Below are 22250 nucleotides of genomic sequence, written 5' to 3'. Positions count from 1 at the left end.
GAACATAACTATAATTATACTCGAATCAAGTACTTGAACCAAGACGGAACCAAGTATGTCCGAACAGAAGACTAAAACACGAGAGGGGTGTTACGCGTTGAAATTTACATGGTCTGAAAACATTCAAAAATGCAAGAAAGTCTGAGCATGAACGCACAAAGGTCGCAGCATGGACGCACATAAGTTGGTGCAAAACCGCACAAAAGTCTGAACATAATAGACTCGCTAACATTTTAATTGGAGCTACCAAGGCAGCTTCTTCCATAGCAGAAAACCCAAAATCAATACCAAATTATCGAAGTCGGATTTGATTGCACTCAGTCGTTTTGCAACAATTTTAAATTCACACAGAGTTTTCTCAAAACCCAACAGAAAAGTTAATAACTTGGAGTTTGTATATACTAAATGAGAGAATTATTACTAGTTTCAGGTACCTAAGATAATTTTAGATAATGCATTCGGACTGATTGTGAACGCACAAACGTTTGAACATGAACGCTCCGAATTTTTAAAATAAGCGCACCAAACCTGCTGACGGCACAATACTCAGTTGACCGCACGAGAACTTGAACAAAAACGCAGAAAAGTCTGGTAAGCGCACGAACTTCTAGTGACTACAAGAATTTCTGAACACGCATGCAAAAAAGCTGGAAGTAGATTGTTTCCGTCGAGGACGGTTTGAACATAGGCTTATGGTCTGGAAATAGCAATTTTCATCTGGTACCCCTACCCGTGTAGCCTATGATGTAAATTATGATGAATCGGAAATGAATTTCGTTAACGTACCAGATCCGAAAATTTTCTATTGGAGATCACGAGTTTACTGTCTTTTTTGCAGTAAATAACACCAATTTGCTGCTAATAAACAGCAACAATTGAGTTAAATTTCATCTATGGTTTCGAGGTGTTTGTCCTCATACAGTAACGTGCACGTTTAGTTTAAGTTTGTGAACTTATTCCTAAATTGTTTTAGAACTGCGCATGGTAAGAACAGAGTAAAAAACATCAAATTTTTTGAAAAATTCTTAGACGCCTGGAAACATACTTCTCCGAAAAATTCAACGACGCCCACTTACGACTTAGTAAATTTCTTTGTTGTGATTACTGTTCCGAAAAAACTTACCCAAGAAAACTAGAAGGCCCAAAAATTGCAATATATTTTCAAGCATAGATAATCAATTCCACACAGCAAACAGAGGCAAAATTTTATTTTTGCTTGATTCCTATGCCAACTTTGTTAACTCAATTTTTAACTTTACTTCTCCTCATAACTGTGTCATAAGCTGCTCTTAGTGCATTCCTCGAACTAAATTGCTTGCTTCAGTCCATTGATGACTTCAAGTGCCAAATTTGAAGTGTCTGTTTATCTAGGGTTTAGTATTTTATAAAACTAGGTGCGGAACTAATTTTCAGTACACTCAGCAACTTTTTTCTGGGTTTTTAAATATCTGTAGCGTTTTTTTGAACTCTCTGTCATTCATTAATGGAAAGAGCTATCTGATGTCAAAGAATCAAGGAAACGAAAAAAAAATATCATACCATTTTTTTTGATAATTTTTCAAAATTGATATGCCCAGAATTTTTGTTATCAGACTTGTTATCATTTTAAAATTTTAATAGTTTTCCAGTAAACTGGTAATATCCGTTTTGTTTTGAAAAAAATTAGTTTCATCGCATGTTTTTTTTGCAAAGGAACACTTTCCACAAGTTTTTTAAATTGTTTTCAAATTTGTTATATCAATTTTTACTAGCTCAATAAAAAGTTTTCAATATCTTAAAAATGTTTTCAATATCTTCCAAAATTACTTTTTTTCTCAACTAGGCTATTGAATTACAGATGTTCATTCTGCTCCGGTTTATTTGATAGTATCTGTTTACTTTAATGTTTACTTTAATGCTTACTTTAGTAATTCTTTTCTAAAGAGCGAATACATGAAAAATGTCTATTTTTCCTTATTTCTGTCCTGTACCGTGTTAATATAGCCATTAAGTACATCAAGTTGCTAGTATTTAAGTTGAAAAGACTAAAGCTGATTTTTTTCAGTTTCAGTTGTTGACCTTAAATCTTCGTATCAGTAGATAACTAAGTTCATTAATTTTTCATGGCATTGTTTCTCAATTCACTGTTTGGGGCCAAATCGCATCTTGTCGTCTTGTTCTCAATACCCGAACACAAAAATACTTGCGTTAAGTTTTCGTCTCCAAAATAGTTTTTAACTTGCTCTAGTCTAATCAAGAGCGAATTTCAATGCCAAAAAAAGAACGAAATAGCCGGTTTTAAACATAGAAAATATATATATTTTTTGTGGATTTTTTTTGGTCAAAAAATTCGTAGCTCATGAGGAAAACTGTAACTTATTTCTCAATCCCACGGAGACTTGGATTTTTTCAATTTGGTTACGAAATATTTCAATAATTTCTTTTCCTACTTGTTTTTATAGCGTTAGTCACTAAACAGGCAAAAGCACTGAATTGACGATCTTGTTTACGTTTTGTGGAAAAAAATTTGATATCAAATGAGAAATAACCTCTTAATGAAATATTAATTGGGAATAGTACCCAGGTTGAGGTCCAGACACAAATTTTCATCTGATCAGAATCTGCAGACCGAAATTATCTCTGATCTGACTTTCCAGACACAAAAGGTCTTGACACATGGTCCTGACTCAAATTTATACCATTGCCCAGACCTTAATCAGACTATGATCAGACTGAAGTACGCTCGAAACCGGTTTTGATCAGACTCAAGTGCGCTCGAAGAGGTTATGATCAGACCCAGTTGCGCTCGAAGCATTTATGGCAAGATCCAGTTGCGCTTGCAGCCATCTATGATCGGACTGAAGTGCGCTCGAAACCGGTTCTGATCAGACTCAAGTGCGCTCGAAATAGTCTAATCAGATAAAGCTTTTATTTATTAAAAAAATCTCCTAATTTTGCTATAATATATTCATTTCATAAAAACTGATGTTTGCAGTATTTAATTCTCTAAGGAAAAATCAATTATAAAAATATTGCTAAAGAAAACGAAACCCAACTGTTGGGAACAAATTTTGTTTAGTGTATCGTTTAGTGTATATTTCTGACTCAATGGATGAGTATAGACAGCTTTTCATAAGAAACATTGGCTCCAGTTGATCAAAATTTCTTCTGAAGGGGACCGGCCTCTGCTATCAACTGAACTCCTTTTTCTGATCAGAGCTATCGGACTTTAGATTAGTCTCTGGCCAGAACGCTGCTTTATGGCTGTCTCTTGGCAGAGCCAACATCTCGCAGTAAAAAACGCGCTCGAAATGGTCCCTGATCAGACCCAATTGGGTTCGAAAACATTTCTGATCAGACCCAAGTGCGCTCGAAGAGGTTATGATCAGACTTAATTGCGCTTGAAGTCGCCTCTGATCAGACCCAAGTGCGCTCGAATCTGCCTATGATCAGACTTTTGAGACCAAATCGACCTCTGACCAGACGATCTCCAGACCATCGTCCAGACTGTAGTGCGCTCGAACTTCCTTGCAGACCCTGTAATTTCTGTCTGGGAACACACGGGTGTGCGCTCGACTGGGTCTGATCATAAACCAGTTTGGGTTTGGACTTCAACCTGGGTAATACGTTTCTGATTATTTGACAAAAGGTGAATAATTTTGCTTATAAACCAAAATTAAATATAGGCCATAAATTTTGTGTATTTAGGCCCTAACTTGGAAGAAGCGATTATCATTACCCGGCAAAAATTTCCACTCTATGAAACACCTGGTGGAAGTTTGCTACATCCAGACAGCAGAAGCCAAAGTGGGAAAAGCTGCCGTGAGGGCATTCTGCTCATTTCTGTGTGCTAGCCAGTCGGGTCTCTCAGGTTAATTTTGACTTCCCTGAGACCATTCTTTTTTTCGGGCTTTCATTACGAAATTTTTGTTTATTATTATTATTTATCACCATTATTATTTATTCATCATTATAAAATCATTATTAATTTTATCATTAATTTATTTTTGTGAAACAGAACAAGGGTTAATTTAATCATTTTTTAGCCTCCCAGTTTTATAAAACTTCATGAAAGAACTTGGACAGTTAAATTAGCCGCCTTTCAGAATATATTCACATCTATGCGAAATGAGAAAAATAGTCCTTAAATATCCTTAAATATTCATTTAAGGATTCTATGTAGAATCCGATATCCATTAAGTACATAGAAACGGATTGCAATGGAAGTTCTAGGCGAGTTAAATAATTATTATTATATTTCAGAAGTTGAACTGATTGACCTGTTATCCTTCGATAATGACGTGCTGCATGACATATATGCAGCTCAGGGTGTGCCGCAGGGAAATGTTATTCGACTGCCGCTGAACTGGTGGCTTTTTATAAGGTATAAACCTTTTCTTGTATAAAAAAATCAACAACCGGATAATCAATTTTCGGTTTTCTTAAGCCTAAGTGCCGCCGAAAAATGACATCTGACGATACCGTTCCATAACTCAGTTTCAGTTTTCAATCCCGACCAACTTTTTGAACGCCCATTCTGCAAACTTTTTTTTTGAAATTTTGCTGTGGCTCGGTATATGTTATTTTGGGTTTAACAGTAAGTGCTTAGCATATACTTGTAATTGGTCACTATACTCCATTCTGTCTCAGAATTTACACGGTTTCATAAACGTTACAATCAATCAATAGCAAAAGTTTTTTAGGGCACAGTTTGAGCATGTCGTTCACGAGAAGAAGGTTGGAGACACTTTTGTATTCCAGTGGCGGAATGACGGCATTGAGGCAATATTCAGAGAGAAGTATTTCACCAACAAGAACTCAGAGGTAAACTTCATAAAGTTTTCAAAAAATATTATGGGCAGCATATGATGTACTTTCTGTTCTTTTTTTTGCTCACAATATCAAAACTTCGCGTTTCGCGTTTTTACTGCTGTCTAAACAATAAAATCAGCAAGACGTAGTTCTGTAATTCACCATCAGAGGATTCGTATTTTAAACAGGCCTTTAAAAAAGAAACGTTCCGCAAAACTCATTGTGTCTCTCAGTTATGAAGGGATGGTTGTCTTGTACGAACATCACATTTGTGGTAGATTAAAACAAGGAAGCTTGGTAATGTACGTTCGTACATAATGTTCCGGCCCAGATCAGCCACATTTTTGGCAAAAATTTCTACCATATTAGGAAGAGACAGAAAAACTTTCAAATATTCAAATTTGAACCAAAAAAATTGACGCATGAATAAAATATTGCTTCCAACTCAAATCACCTAATAAAAAATTAATGACACATTAGAGGGTCGATGAGACCTGCAATTATTAAAACTACGAGAGCAGACAAACAACAAAATCAAATAAAAACAACAAACTCTATTTACATCTAACACTCATATTCAATTTTTTTTTAAAATAAAAATATTAGCGAAGTCAATTCAGCGTCAATTGAAACCTAAACTGAAAAAGTTAACCTACACTTTAAGAAAATGGGACCAGTCCTTAATGAGAATCGATGACAAGCAGACAAATACAACAAGAAGGGCAAAGTCAAAAAATAAGTGTAAAATTTTTGCAATAAAAGCTTTAAATAATGAAAACAACTGGATATTAACTAAAATTTTTTGTCAAGTTTTATATTCGACCCTACATATGGAGACATTTTAAACTGTCTTGGTCCAAAATGTGTCGTCTGTCCACATAAACAAACAAAAATTACACGAAAAAGAACAATTCAATTAAATTTTGAAGGAAAACGATCAGTGTTGAAGCATTTAAAATGATAATTTAATCCGTTTAATCTTTAATTTGATATGTAAAAAAATAGAACAAGGTACCAAGTAGCCAAGAAAAGAACAACGAGGGCAAAGTTGTAGAATACAATTGCATGTTACGAAAAAAAAGAAGCCATTGCCATCTGCCTTTATTCGGAGTATAACATTCGTCTGCAAAACGAAGAGCAAAACTGGACAAAAAATATAGTTTCTAGCAGAAGTTGGTGTCAAAGCCGTTAAAACTATAATCTCTTCACTAAAAAATTGTTATTTAAATTTTTTCCCTCTATTAAACGCCAACCTTCTGATTTCTGGCCTCTCAGTAATGTGAGTAGACAAAATTGAACCTCAAATATATGAAAAAGTTCAGATCAGAATTTGATTTTTTTTCTGAAAACTCGTAGTGTCGAAGTTTAAGAAAAACTGTTTTAGCAGTCTTTAGGTTTGTTAATCCGCCACATCTAAACACAGTGGACAATAGAAGCATACTTAGTGCCGCTTTTGATGTATATGCGCGGCAGGCTTTTCTCTTCAATCACATTTTCATTTTGTTTACGCATCGTAGAGATAAGAGAAAGACACTATATTGTAGCCCAGTGGTTCTAATTTGCAACTATAAAAAAGATATTGGAAACTTGAAAAAATGGCACCCTGAAGGTTTCAAAGTTTCAAAGTTGAGTAGAAGATAGAACCATCGCTTGGGGGGGGGGGGACGTGGGGGGTTGACATATCGCATTGGCAATCTTTGAAAAAAGACTTCGTAGAAAAGAGAATTGAGAGTTTCATTTATTTTTCACAGCTTCAACACTTTTATATAATTTTATGTTCAGCCATACATATGAAACCACTATTAGCTGCCATTGTTCAAAATATGTCGTTCTTCCAAAAAAAACAATGATTACACAAAAAACGAAAACTCAATTAAAATTTGAAGTAAAACGGTCAGTGTTGAAGCCTTGAAATTCATAAGCTAATCCGTTCAATATGTAATCAATGAATAATTTAGTATGATAAGTTACCTCTGAAAATTAGAACTAGGTAACAAGTTGTCAAGAAAATAACAAAAAGAGCAAAATTAAAGAATTTAATTGCATGTTCTGAAAACAAAGAAGCCGTTGGCATCTGTTTTTATTCGGAGGATAACATTCGTTTACAAAACGAAGGACAAAAGTGGACAAAATTCGAAAAATTATAAATTAGTTTCTGCTAGAAGTTGGTGTCAAAGCCATTAAAATTAGATTCTGTTCACCATAAATCTGATAAGTTCATTTGTTTACTCTTTTAAACCACTAAATTCTAATATCTGGACTGTCAGTTATGTGAAAAGATAAAAAATGAACCTCAAATATGGGAAAATGTTCTTTGATTTTTTAATGAAGACTCCCGGTATCAAAGCCGAAAAACAATTACTTTAAACGTATAGCCCTAATGATTATTGAACTTTATTCTTTTAGACAAACAATGCAACTTGTCAGGGTTTTGTTGACCCTAAGCTGGAAGTTGACCAAGAAAAGCGAAGACATTTTTGAGACACAATAATTCATTGTTTATAAAGAAAATAAGTGCTTCGAAAAGTCGGAATGATTAAAAGATTAAAAGAAGTGCATGTATAGTTAGCGGCCTTTGTAGTTAGCAAAGATTGTTTCAGCAGTTTTTGGGAGTGTTATTTCAGCAAAATTAAAACAAATAGACCACAGAAGCATATTTAGTGCCGTCTTCGATGAATATGCAAGGCTGGCTTTTTTTCGTCTGACAAAATTTTCATTTTTTGATTACTCATCGTAGATAAAAGAAAAAAATCATCTCGTAGCCTTCAGGATCTAGTTTTCAACTGTTAAAAAAATTAAGAAGTTTAAAAAAAGGGGCGGGGCGTGGAGCGTTGGGGGGACAGATCGCATTCGCATTCGAACAACTTAATAAGAAACAAAAGAAAAACTTTTGAGAAAATTTGTACAAAAATAAATAAGGTTTCTAGAAATAAAATGTCTTGGAAAAGTGAATTGAAATTTTTCTTTTGTTTTTCTCAGTTTTAAAGACAAAAATTTTCAATTTAAACTACATTACCAAAAATTTCCAAAAAAATGAATAGATTGCTTTTTGCTAAAAATTTTGTTTAAAAAATTTTTCTACCCATCTCTCTGTTTTAAGCCTGGTTTAAAACTGTTGCATGGGTAATAAAAAACTTCTCACTCAAAGCATTTTTTGTGGTATTGAAGGTTAAGGCAATTTAGATCTCTCAAAATAGCAAAGGTAAATTTCGAAAAAGCAACACTAAACGCAGAAAAATGTATTTTTTTCTAAATTCAAGAGCTAATTTTGCAAAAAAAGTCTTGTTATTCAATCAAAACTAGATAATTGATTATTTTAAAATCCCTTGGAAACGTTTAGAAAACCAGCATCATGAAAAAACTGCAAATCAAACAAATTCATTATAGAAAAAGAAGTATTTCTATTCTTACCTTTTCATTTGTATTATGTATATTTTCAGAGAAGAAGGTTCAAACTAATCTTCTCTATTTTTTGCAATTCTAATCTGCTTATTGTGCTTGTTGACATCCCCGTTGAAAATTTAAATACAAAATTTAAAATTCTTTATTCAAAATTAGAAAATTACTTTGAATTCTTTGCATTTTGAAATTGCTCTTCGGATTGATTGTTTCCAGTCTTTGGTCGCTTATGTAAACTGGGAAACTGAAACGTTTATCAATTGTAAAACGACTCATATGAAAAAGGAAATTTTTTTTTGAAAAAAGTAGAAGGTTTATTTTCTTTTTCAGTTCTCATAAAAATTTTTCAAACTTTCTTTTATCTTTGTTAACACTCTCACTTAAAAATGGAAAAACTCAAAACCTAAATTTTTGTTATAACCAATGTTTCCCTAAATTACTAACTAAGAGACTCTACGATCATGTTTCAATGACTTTTTTAATGCTAAAAACGTATATATTGAGGCAAAGTGCAAAGGCTGTTTTATTTCGCTGTTTTAGTTGTTGTTTTAGTTGAATACAAAACCAAAATGTTGTTTCCTTAGTCTTGTTTTAACGAATTTTTAAAGTTTTTTAAGAAAAGAAGGGGCTGATTATGCTCATGAAGACTCAAAAATGACAAAATATTTCGAAATGACTTAAAAAGCTCATTTCCGGTTTTAATTTCAATTTTACGAATACTGATACAATTGCCTCAAGAAGTTCACACCCAGTGTGCAGGAAACTGTTTATGACGTAAATCAACGCTGGCGAAACTATAGAAAGATCAGATTCCAACAAGAAAATTATGAAATTTTTGTTTTTTTGTTGAGGATGTTTGTTTTTGTTTGTGTGCAGTTTTTTTGTGTGTGCGTGCGCACATTTGTGGGTGTAATTATGGGTGTGCGTTCTGTCTTTTTAAGTGTTATGTGTAAGAGAGAGAGAGAGAGAGAGAGAGAGAGAGAGAGTTAAGGCGAGAGAAATAATTGCTTTAAATCTTAGACACCGATAAATGCAGAGAGCGAAATCTCTCAGAAATCATGAAAAATTACCTTGTAACTGCTATAAATTGCGGATTTTAAGATATTGATTGCCCAGGCTCAGTGTTTTTAATTTTCAATGACAAGACAACTGCAGGACTTTGAAAAATCAGTTGTTCCCCTATGCTCATGAAGCATCAAAAACGTCAAAATGCATCGATAGACGTTCATTTCAGATTTTAGTGTCAATTTTACAATTGAGATACAATTGAGAAAATAAAACCACATCTAACTTTTCAGACAAAATAGTATATCAACGCTGACGAGTTTTATGTGATGATTGGGTGCCAAAAAGAAAATTTCTAATGGATTCTTTTTTGTGGTGAGGTTTGTATTTGTGTTTGTGTTCACGCGCTTGCGTGGGTTTATTTGTGGTTGTGCGTTTTTTTTATGTTCGTGGTGTGTGTGCATGAGAGAGAGATAAGGAGAAAAATTTTTTATGTGTTTGAGGGAGAGAGATATATTCTTCAAATGTTGGACAGAGAAAGTGGCAGAGTAAACAAACTGTCAGAAATAAAAATTAGAAAAACTACTTAATTTAGACTGTGTATATTGCGGTTTAGACTGTGTATATTACCAAACCTCTGTTATAAAGTCTGAATGATACAATGTTTGTAATTTTATTGAGAATTATTGTACCATCATGCTCAAGAAACATCAACAATTACAAAAAATTCCAGATAATTTTAAAAAATTGCATTTCAAACTTTAGTATCAAAATGAAATTTACAAATACAATTGCCTCAAAATCCTGAAAATTTTTTTCTAGATAAAAAGACAAAAGACAATGGTGTTGTGTGTAATATGTGTGGTGTGTGTTGGTTTGTATGTTGTTGTTCTGTTTACTTCAAATTGGACTGCACCTATCTTTCTAGAGTGTTTTGGTTTTTTGTCTGTCTTAAAGAGACGGCATAGTTTTTGGTTCAAACAATACAAATATTTTTTTGCAGTACATAAGCTGCTTTCAGATAATCCCAACGGTTTCTCTAACAGAACTTAAAATTTGATTTTGCAACCCTGAGAAGTAAGTTGGAACTTTCTGTGCTACGCACAGACTCGCGCGAGCCGTCTTGTTTCTTCTTCTTTCGTGTATAATCTTTCAACTCTATTAAACTTCTTAAGCTATTCAATTTGATTTTACAGTTTCCTCACTTTTTTCTCTAACTTTAATTAGCCAAATAATATAAAGTGACTTATACACATAAAAGTGATAGTAAAACTTAACGATTTTTTTGAAGAAACACTTTTTGATCAAACCAAATCACAAGTCTTTGAAAAATTGTGTTTAGATCCCTTATCTGCCGTTATTTTTTATACATTTACAAATTTTATATTCATTTTTTTTCATTTCACCAGTGTTTATCAGAAGCGCTTTTTTTATGCATATGCTTCTTCACGCCTTTTTCAGAGCTCCATAATCACAGAACCAGTAAACTGTTGCAGTCAGACTAAAATGGACGTTGGGTTGTCAAATTCTTTAAGGGAAACCTAAATTGGAAAACCCCGTATTTTTCATTTTTTCTAAAAAACCAGTTATTGCTCCTTTCGTTCTAACAACGGAAAATTTTTTCTTCAAACCCGGCAAGAAAACAATTTGGCATTTCACAAAGTTTATATTTTCGTTATGAGCAATAACCCAACTGTGATAGATGATGGATACTTCTTCTGAGTCATTCTTTCGTTAGAAGAAGACGAAAAAGTATTTTTATTTGAAAATTTTATTCGACTCTTATAAGACTCATTCAAGACTCTCTTACAATTATTTATCTTCTTGTTAGAGCTCTTAAACAATTCTTTTCAGGTAGCCATTAATCTTGCGAGAATAATAGCAGACTTTTAACAGAATTTTAGCCGTTGTTCCGTTGTTCTTGCAAAATTTAATAGTTTCGTACTAATTAGATACCTATAGAGCAATTTGGGTTTTGTTGATAGGTATTCTTGAAGTACCAGCTGTTTTGCGGAAGTTTCTTTAAAATAAGATAATGATTCATATATAAATAAATCTAACAACAGATCATTAAACATATAAAATACTTAAAACTTGAACGCAGTTGATAGCTGGTGGATACATCATGGTCCCTTTGAAATAATTTTTAGATACCAACAACATTGGTCCCAAGAACCCAAAAAATTGTAAAATGTCCTCACAGCGACAAGGTTTGAGAATACAAGGTTTGAAAAGCTGGTAACACAAAATGTAGAGAAACCATTTTTCAAATTGAGATCAGAGTCGACAACTGTTGAAAATTGTACAAATCATAAAAGACTACCAAAGTGTTTCAGCTTCCGATCAAATGTTTTGAAACGGCTATCTGGTAAGATTCTTGTAAGTCTCTTAGCAGATACCCGTTGCAATTTTGCCTCTTAGCAGATGACTGTCATTAACAAAAGTCTTTAAAAATCTTAGCAGATAACCGTCCTTGTTTGCCGAGGGTAGGGTAGATATAAAACCAACGCAATATAAACGTGCGCATTGATTTCTTTCATCTCAACAAAAAGGTGATCAATGTTGACCCTCACCTGGAAACATCTGACCAGATTCGAGCGCTTCATTCAACATGTGATCACAAACTTTTTTGGCTAAATTTGAGTTCTAAAACTCAACCCAATAACTTTGAAGTTTTACATTCTTTTTCTTCACTGCTTGCCTTTCTGCAATTTAGTTGCCCTCAAAGAAAATTCGTAGCAATTATTTGATCTTGGGGTCAATTTTTTAAATGACTCCTTTCTAACAAAATTTCTAGCATCGATTATTGACGTGTGTGTCTTTTATGTGATAAGGAAATGTCTGACCAATTTGATTTTTTAAGTTGTTTTAGTCCAATATTAGTCTGTTCTGTTCGTTTTTTTCTTTTGACCTATTCAACTTTTTGTGGGGTAAAAAAATACGCACTCATCGCCATTAAATGTTAAGTAGTTGTCCTAGAGTTTTTTTATAATCTATATAAATTTTCAGAAATTGCCTGATTTTGGTGGTTTCAAGAGCAATTTTTGTTAATTTGGACCAGCCACATGCCCACTTTTCTGCACCACTCTCTCCTGCTGTCTCTAATATTCCTTAGCTCAGCCAACTACAATCAATGATCAGTTTATCCGACGCTAGTTGGTAAGGTTTTGCATTATAAATTGATATCTGTCTATTTTGAAGATTGTTCCAATTTTTTGCACTGTATACTCCTATATATGCAATTTATTATGTACTTGTTGTGGATACTATTCTGGTCGCCATTTCGCTTATAAAATTAAGTAACTTGATTTTTAAAAAGTCTGCTTCATTGGAAAATACAAAGTATAGTTGTATCATATTTCACAGTCGTCATTGATGCTAACAAAAAGTTTGTTATATTCAATAACTTATAAAAATATCAAATATAATGAGTCTATCAAAAAAAATTAGTAGAAAGTAACCGTTTTTAGGTCGAGTTAAGGCAGATTCTTTTGGATTACTTCCGAGGTACCCTATCCTGTGCTGATAAACCATTCCATTTGTCCTTCGGAGACGATGAAGTGCATTTGGAAAGGCCAGAGAGGTGTATGAGTGAGAACAAACTCAAAATTGCAAACGGCGTCTACAATACCCGTGCTATGCACCAAATCACATTACAGCTAAAACAGCTTCTTAATACACAGGTGAGTTTACGAGGGGGCCATGTGTAGGTTTGAACTTCCCTAGATTATAAATTCTTCGGCAACTGGTAACTTCTACTAACCAAATAAATTTACGCAGATTAGAAAGCAACTTTCTTTTTGCTGCAGCATTACATGAAACTCTGAGTTTCGCAGTAGCGGTAAATCCAGGTTTGCAGATCCCAAACGTTCATACACTATATGTCATTGACTATAACGCCATTTCGTTAGAAGAGCCAAGTACTGTCTGCTGCTTGATTGAGAATTGCAGCTTTCCTTTCTACTATATAGTTCATTTTTACAAACTAATTGGCCACTAATGCTAATTGAAGAACTCCTTCTTATGATGTAAACTTTGTCGGTTAATGGGAACGCAGAGACAAATCTTGTAATCGAATAGTTAAATTAGAAATAATGGTTGACAACTGTGGCGATTAACACGAAATTCAGTCCATATTTATTACCCCAAAATACCGCACTTTTACATTCATGGTGATCACCTTTAATTTATAACTTCCTTGACTTCTTATGACATCCGATCTTAACTAGCTATTTACTCTGATAATTTACTTCTCTAAAAGATCAAGGGTCATCATATCACACATAACAATATGAAAAGTTGGGGACAAATCTAGTATAAATAGCACGTGTTAGCTCCTTGTTGCATTCATTCATTTCATAAATAACCCAGATGTAAATCAGCACGTGGATGAGGTACGTATATCTTTCCATACTTTAAACAATTAACATTATACTTTCAACACTCCTCCTATCATGTTAAGTGTTTGTTCCGAGAAGGACATCACGAAAAAGTGATACTTTGGTCCTCCCCAATGCTTTTGTAAGTGTGTCTGCCGGCATGCGATCGGTAGGTAAGTAGTTTAGCTCTAATAGTCGACTTTCGACTAAATTCCGAACGAAGTGCACTTTTAATGAAAAGTGCTTTGTCTTTCCGTGATTCATCGAATTTTTACTAAGAGCAATACAAGCTTGATTGTCTACAAAGACGTTTACTGGCTGCTGGATTTCTAAATCTAATTCTCGTAATAGGTTTACCAAATGTACTGCTTCTTTACTGGCCTCGACTACGGCGTTAAGCTCAGCCTCAGCTGTCGAAGTAGATACACACTTTTGTAACTTGCTAGCCCAACTGATTGCACCTGAACTATTATTAAGTTTAAAACAAAAACCACTTGTACTTTTTCTATTGTCTATATTGCCTGCCCAATCTGAGTCTGAAAATCCTGTTAACTCCAGTTTCTCACTTTTTCTAAAAACCATCTTCTCTGATTTTGTACCTTTTAGGTAACGTAAACACCCTTTTGCCGCATTCCAATGTCGCCTTCCAGGATTTTCAACAAACGAACTCAATAAATTGGCTGCGTGCGCAATATCCGGTCTACTTGTTAATGCCAAATAGTTCAAACATCCCACTATACCCCTATAATCACATGATTGCATTTCTTTATGCTCATTGCTTCCTATTTCTGGTGAATCTAATTTTGATAGTTTCAGGCTAACGTCTAATGGTGTTTCCAGTGTCTTCGATTGACTCATGTTAAACTTCTCTAGCAATTTTTCTACATAAGCTTCTTGACTTAGCTTTATTTCGTTTTCTGTTCGCTCAATTTTTATATTTAAGAACCAACTAAGATCTCCATAACTGCTAATTTGAAATTGCTCACTAATTTTATTTTTAAAGTTCTCACAAAAGTTTTCCTGCAATCCTAATATCACCATATCATCTACCCAAAGACACACTATTCCCTCTATACCATTTTCACTTTTCTTTATGAAAAGACACTCATCTTGAATAGCAGCTGCGAAACCTAATTGACTGAGAAAATTTTTGATTGTTAAGTACCAATTTCTACCGGACTGTTTTAATCCATATAAACTTTTCCTCAGCTTACAAATTAATGGATTTCCTTGCTTGTCAAATTTTTCGAACCCTTCGGGCTGTTGCATGAAGATTTCTTCTTCGATGTCAGCATTTAAGTATGCTGTTTTAATATCCATTTGTTTCAACTCGGTGTTATTATTTACTGCGTAGCTTATCAGTACTCGAATTGTTGAGAGGCGAGTTGTTGGTGAGTATGTTTCGTTGTAATCTCGACCTGGAACTTGGCTAAATCCTTTTGCTACGAATCTAGCTTTATACCTTGTTATCTCCCCGCTAGGGCCAAACTTAAGAGCAAAGTGCCAGCGGCTACCAATGGGTTTATTTCCTTTGTTCTCTACCAGTTCCCAAACTTTATTTTCCACTAATGAGTTGTATTCTAACTTCATTGCCTCGTACCAGTTTTTATCCCTAATTGCTTCATCAATAGACTTAGGTAGCAATTCGTTGTTAACAATTTCACCAAGGAAAGCTACCGGGTTTAAATCTCTATCACCATCTGAATGATGCTTGTTGACTATCTCCTCCTTCTTTTCTTTGACTTCAATAAACATTTCGTTTTCGTTGAAAGTTACATTGCGAGATTTTCTAACCTTAAAGATCCCTTTGTCATTTGGAGTACCTACCAGATAAGTCTTACTATTGTCTGAAGACCCTAAGAATATTCCTTTTTGAGAAGTTCTATCAATCTTACCACGAAAATTTTTTTCAACATGAACGAAAGCTGAACAACCAAACACTTTGATAGATTCTAAGTTAGGTTTCTTCTTGTACATTGCCTCAAAAGGTGTCTTCTGAATACCTGAATGGAAACAAAAATTTTTAATCTCACTTGCCATGTTAAGTGCATATGGCCAATACTCTTTTTCTAAACCTGACTGCTCTAAAAGACATCTAGCCATTGGGGTGATTGTCCCCCAATTCCTCTCAACCTTTCCGTTTTCTTGTGGTGTATACGGTGCCGAGAACTCAAGCCTAACGCCTTTTCGTCTACATAATTGTTTTATGCCATTTGACACATATTCCCCTGCACCGTCACATACTAAGGTTCCTGGTTGTCCGATGTCTGCAAAGAACTGTTCAACTTTTTCAAAGGCCTCGTCCCTTGTCCTCAAAAAATATAGTTTCTGATATCTGCTAAAACTATCCACGAACCCTATTGCATACCTATGACCATCAACCGCTTCCGGTTGGATGGGCCCTAATATGTCAGTATGAACAATTTCTAAGACTTCACTTGCTCTTGTTCCTGAGTCTCTTGGTACTGGAAGTTTCTTTGATTTATTTAGCTGACACATTTCACAGTTTGCTAAATCATGCTCGTTTACTTTTAGCCCCACTGCGTGATCTTTTAATTTGTATATGTCCTCAACATTGTTATGACCCAAACGCTTATGCCACAAACTAAGGGTATCTCCATTTGCTAAGTTGCACTGCTCACCGTAATCAATGTTGTGCCAGATAAATAAACTATCTCTTTCCTCGAAAGGGAAAACTGTTCCGTTCTTAGTCCGTATTTCTAAAGTCACACCAAAGACGACCTCATTGCCTGTTGCTCTAAGTTTTGACACTGATATCAGGTTCCTTGTGTTGTTGGGAACAAGCAACGCATTTTTTAATCTTATTTTTCGCGCTAAACCATTGGAATCCAAAACCCTAATTTCAACTGTTCCTTTCCCACTGATTGAACTTTTACTGCTGTTTGCATTAGTGATGGTACCAGAATACTCCTTGTCTATATCTATGAATAAACTTTCATCTCTAATCATATGACTGGTAGCACCTGAGTCTAAAACTAGCTCATTTGCAAGGTTGTTTTCCGACGTTTGAAAGAAGGAAAAGATCTCTTCTTCTTCTTCTTCTTCTAAGTTCTGCTCCTCAACTAAATTTTGCGTGACCCTCTGGTTGGTTCTCCTGCTTTGACTTACAAACCTTTTCTCATATTTCTGTTGTTTTCTACAAAATTTAGCTATATGTCCGTGCTCACCACACTTAAAACATTTCATTTGAGAAGCTTTGGTTTGTTCAGGAATCGTTTTCTTAAACCTACATTCTTTTGCGATATGTCCCATTTTCTGGCAGTTGAAACATTTCCGTTCCTTATTAAAGAATACGCTCTCTGTTTTGGATTTTACATTTTCATTGTCGAAGTTTATCAGGTCTCGTTTTACTTCCTCTAGAGTTTTCTCGTCTTTGCTGTATTTCACGAGTGTTGCGAAAGTTTCATATTCCTTCGGGAGCCCTTTTAGAATTATTGAGACAAACATTTCTTCACTAATTCCTTCATTCACTAGTGTTAAGTTGTATTGCATATCATCTGCTCTGGTGAGATAATCTACTATACTCTCACTTGAAGTCTTCCTAAGGCTAGTTAATTGCGCTATCAATTTGTGTAGCTGGGGTCTCTCAAAACTTTTGAAGCGTTTACACAGTACATCCCAAGCTCTGGTGCCATCACCCTTATGTGGTCTAAGAAAAAGAACTGATGTTTTGTCTAAAGCCTGAACTAACTCGTACCACAATGTCTTCTTTTTCTCTTCTAATTCTTCCCTCCCTTTTTCTATAGCTTGCCTACGTTGCTCCTCCGAAGAATTATTTCTAACAGCTGGCACATAATCTAGATAGGTGGCTTCTCCACTAAGAACTTTACCAAGTTTTAAAGAGTGCATACGAGCCTCAAACTGTTCAGCAAAATACAAGAAATCATCCTCACGCCCGCTGAATACCAACCTTTCTAATTTTGAGCTCATTGTCAGGCCTGTCTTACTTTCGTTTAATTTCCGTTCGCCTCAAATTAACTCTTTAGCTTTAATTGTTCCCTACTGAACCAAAGACTTATGATGTCCCAACTATGTCCTTTGTTTTTCTAAGCTAGTACTGCTATAGGTAAAAATTCTTTTGTAAAAAGGGTCGGGCTGTGAAAAAAAAATCTTGTTCGGACTTAGATCAAAACTCCTTTCCTTTCTACGCGTGTATGAATCTGTTGCCTGTTGGTGGCTGTTATAGGGCGACGAAGCGGTGAGTCGTTATGTTTGTGTATCCAAAAAATGCTTTTTAGCACCAGGTTAGCACTTGTTGTAATATGGTAGCACTTGTTAGAAAAAAACACTAAGCAAAAAGAGTTTGGTCGACTAAATTAATCTAGAAGTTGGTGTTCTGTTCGAGTTCTGTAATATCCTTGACAAAATCGAAAGCAGAACATTGACATTGAGCCAGGGTTTTTCTGCCGCGATTAAGCACGATGAGGATACCAACACCCTCCGAGGATAATGTACTCGAACCCTAATCCTACTCCTAATTAAGAATTGTTTTACCACCAACTTTCGTGTCTTTCAACCAAACTTGTATCTTACAGAAGCACAGCACACACAATTGAAAATGAAACAGTTGTTTAAGCTGAGCTGTTCTCAGCTATACTAATCAATCCCTGTTCCCCGACAGCTCTGTTATACAATTGAACCTCCGCGCTCCTTTTTGATCCCCCACAACAGCTCCACTCACTCTTGACTTCACAAGCAGAATCCACTGCTTAGCTACACACACTTAGCACTCCACGATTGAAGTCCCCGACCAGGTACACAAGCTCTCGACTCAACAGATGAAGTCCCCCAACCAGCTTCACAAACTGCTCACTTCACAAGTGAAGTCCCCCAACCTCTTACAAAAGCTTCCGACTCCACAATTGAGTCCCCCAACCAGTCACACAAGCTTTCAACTCCACAACTGAAGTCCCTCAACCAGTTACACAAGCTTTCAACTCCACAACTGAAGTCCCCCAACCAGTTACACAAGCTTCTTACTCTTGCTTCTTCTGGTCCCACTTGGCCACTTCTTGACTACAAGGCTTGTCTCTCCTTGTCTTCTCTGTCTTCCTCCCCCAGTGATTCCAGCGATCCTCTTATGTAGCAAAGAGGCGCAGCAACAACGCTATTTACGATGGGGGTTGATTACTTAACTTAGAAAAACTCTGGGCCCATAACCTGTCGGTTAATGGGAACGCAGAGACAAATCTTGTAATCGAATAGTTAAATTAGAAATAATGGTTGACAACTGTGGCGATTAACACGAAATTCAGTCCATATTTATTACCCCAAAATACCGCACTTTTACATTCATGGTGATCACCTTTAATTTATAACTTCCTTGACTTCTTATGACATCCGATCTTAACTAGCTATTTACTCTGATAATTTACTTCTCTAAAAGATCAAGGGTCATCATATCACACATAACAATATGAAAAGTTGGGGACAAATCTAGTATAAATAGCACGTGTTAGCTCCTTGTTGCATTCATTCATTTCATAAATAACCAAGATGTAAATCAGCACGTGGATGAGGTACGTATATCTTTCCATACTTTAAACAATTAACATTATACTTTCAACAAACTTAATACTTACATAAAGGTAGTTGGAACACAAATGGCTCTAGTTTTGAGTGAAAAAAATATCTGATGAACAGATGTCTTTTTCGCAGGAAATTGTCTCGTTCTATACGGACTTTCAAACACTGGTTTACCTGCTACGAGGCAGATCCCTGCAAACTGTGATTGAAGACCTTTCGAGTATCTGCAGAGCCGTTAATGCCAAGGAGCACTCAAACATGAACAAAAACGTCAAGGGACTTGTTCAAATGTTGGAGGAAAACTTTGAAATGTTAGTGGAGGACTGCAACAACTTAGCACAGGTCATCAAAATGACAGGAGCTAAGAGTGGAATCGACGAGGCGATTATAAGTAAGACGAACAATAAGTTTGTGAAAAGACTTGGAAAAGTTATGAAAGGTATATACCACGGTTAAAATGATTTTATCCAGTATAGCCAGTATTCTTGGACGAGTGAAAAATTCTCGAGAAAGAGTTGCTCAGGCTGATAAAAGTACTTGTTGATGTAAAACGCAACCATCTTGCTTAGAAACCCACTTCAAACCCAGCCCGTCCTCGCCAAACTCTTTGTCTTTAATTGTCTGATCAGTAATGCTCACCCTGACCTGCACTGCATGACTTTCTATGGGGGAGGGGGATCAACAGGACGACAAATCAGATGACGCCACTGAAATTTGTTTCATATGAACTAATATTGCATGCATTCTGGATGTCAATTCTCGCTTTTAATCATCGCAAACCTCCACAATAACTAGAACTAACGAAAACTAAGCAAACAATATGAAGAACATTGTGAACCGCTGGCCATGGCCATGTCTCTCACTTGTTCTGGGATGTATGCTGAAGCAACGGGCCAGTTATCGCGGTGAAATAGGACTAAAATAAGAGCAAAATTGAGATTTTGCATGTTTTAATATAATCTGTCGCACATTTCATTCAGAATATAGGTGTCGTTTATCATCAAACTAACACAAAGTGCATTAACTTTGATGGCTACCAGCAGACTGCTACAAGCAAACGGGATACATCTAAAGAAGGAGGGGTCGGGATCTTTTTAGGTATGGATTTAATCAGAATTTATTAAAAAGTTTAGCAGTACCTGTATTCAAAGTTTAACTGTGAAAATCAACGCAAAATTTGACAAAAGCTTTTTTTTAATTAAGAGTGATCTATATCAAACCGAATTCAAGTATGGACGAAATATCGTAAACTAGTCAAATGGTTTTTGAAGAACTACCTCCGGAAGCGGAACAGTTGTTTATTGTTTGCGGAGATTTTAACTTTGACCACAGTGGCAAAAACATCAAGCACAAGAAATTAAAAGAAATTTTCAGTTCTTACAGCTTAGACAATATGTCAAACGTTGAGTATACTAGAGAAACTGTTGAGTCGATAACTAATATTGAACCAGTTTACTGCTCGAAGAAAATAGAAACTGAAGTCATCAAGTTCGCAGTAAGTGATCACTCTACTGTCCAAATCATGTTTTCTGATTGCGTCGAAAAAACTGCACCAAAGAAAAACCAATTCCACAGAGATTGGTTAGTTCTTGTGAACCAATTTTGAAAAGACTTGGAAAAGTTATGAAAAGATATATACCACGGTTAAAATGATTTTATTCAGTATAGCCAGTATTCTTGGACGAGTGAAAAATTCTCGAGAAAGAGTTGCTCAGGCTGATAAAAGTACTTGTTGATGTAAAACGCAACCATCTTGCTTAGAAACCCACTTCAAACCCAGCCCGTCCTCGCCAAACTCTTTGTCTTTAATTGTCTGATCAGTAATGCTCACCCTGACCTGCACTGCATGACTTTCTATGGGGGAGGGGGATCAACAGGACGACAAATCAGATGACGCCACTGAAATTTGTTTCATATGAACTAATATTGCATGCATTCTGGATGTCAATTCTCGCTTTTAATCATCGCAAACCTCCACAATAACTAGAACTAACGAAAACTAAGCAAACAATATGAAGAACATTGTGAACCGCTGGCCATGGCCATGTCTCTCACTTGTTCTGGGATGTATGCTGAAGCAACGGGCCAGTTATCGCGGTGAAATAGGACTAAAATAAGAGCAAAATTGAGATTTTGCATGTTTTAATATAATCTGTCGCACATTTCATTCAGAATATAGGTGTCGTTTATCATCAAACTAACACAAAGTGCATTAACTTTGATGGCTACCAGCAGACTGCTACAAGCAAACGGGATACATCTAAAGAAGGAGGGGTCGGGATCTTTTTAGGTATGGATTTAATCAGAATTTATTAAAAAGTTTAGCAGTACCTGTATTCAAAGTTTAACTGTGAAAATCAACGCAAAATTTGACAAAAGCTTTTTTTTTAATTAAGAGTGATCTATATCAAACCGAATTCAAGTATGGACGAAATATCGTAAACTAGTCAAATGGTTTTTGAAGGTTTTTGAAAAAATTCAATAAAATCAAGGATCAGCTGCGAAAGAAAATAAGAGAGAACAAAAGAAGCCATTACTTAAAAAGGTTGCACAAAAAGGCAAAAACAATTCCAGGAGTTTTTTTAATACAATAAAAAACTGAAAGAAAATACAAAAAAACTAGAGGGGCTATCAAAGAAACAGATGGAAAATTTCACAGTTTTGTCACAGCTATCGGAAAAATTTTATAGAATATATTAATTAATCTTGCTAAAAATGAAAGACAAGAAAGAATTTTAAATAGCATGTTTTTCAATTCAACCATTAAAACCGAAATATCACTAGTCATTAAAGTATTGAAAAATTAAAAGGGTAGTTAATTTGACGGCGACAATAACTTCATACATAAATGATTAGAATATTCTATGGTTCCTACACTGACGTTTTGAGTTTTGAGTCGACAAATGTTTCGAAAAAACAACCTTCCCAAAATAATTGAAAAAGCAGTTGTAATTTCAATACATAAGTGCCGAAATACTTACGGAGCAGAGAATTACAGGCTAATCAGTTTAATAACAATGATCGGGAAAAAACTAGAAAAAATACTCGTGTGATCGAATGAAAACATTCCTCGAGGAGTTTGATTCTGTTAAAAAAGTTATTTTGGTTTTCGATCAAAAAAGGGACCAC

The 22250-nt window shown here is 35.2% G+C and overlaps 1 protein-coding gene across 2 annotated transcripts in view; it reads left to right on the top strand.

Annotated features, from left to right (window-relative positions):
* LOC142334548 (uncharacterized) overlaps positions 1 to 22250 on the top strand; it is a 128327-nt gene that overhangs the window by 71126 nt on the left and 34951 nt on the right. For both annotated transcript variants that reach the window (XM_075382669.1, XM_075382668.1), the window contains 5 exons: positions 3688 to 3850; positions 4243 to 4363; positions 4683 to 4803; positions 12666 to 12878; positions 19254 to 19512. In XM_075382669.1, coding sequence (XP_075238784.1) covers positions 3688 to 3850; positions 4243 to 4363; positions 4683 to 4803; positions 12666 to 12878; positions 19254 to 19512 — 877 coding nt within the window. The remainder of the gene's footprint in view (positions 1 to 3687; positions 3851 to 4242; positions 4364 to 4682; positions 4804 to 12665; positions 12879 to 19253; positions 19513 to 22250) is intronic.

The sequence above is a fragment of the Convolutriloba macropyga genome, chromosome 2 (genome assembly GCF_964194025.1).
Source record: "Convolutriloba macropyga chromosome 2, txConMacr16.3, whole genome shotgun sequence".
NCBI lineage: Eukaryota > Metazoa > Xenacoelomorpha > Acoela > Convolutidae > Convolutriloba > Convolutriloba macropyga.
The sequence above is the reverse complement of the archived record's forward strand: the minus strand, read 5'-3'. Positions and strand labels throughout refer to the sequence as shown.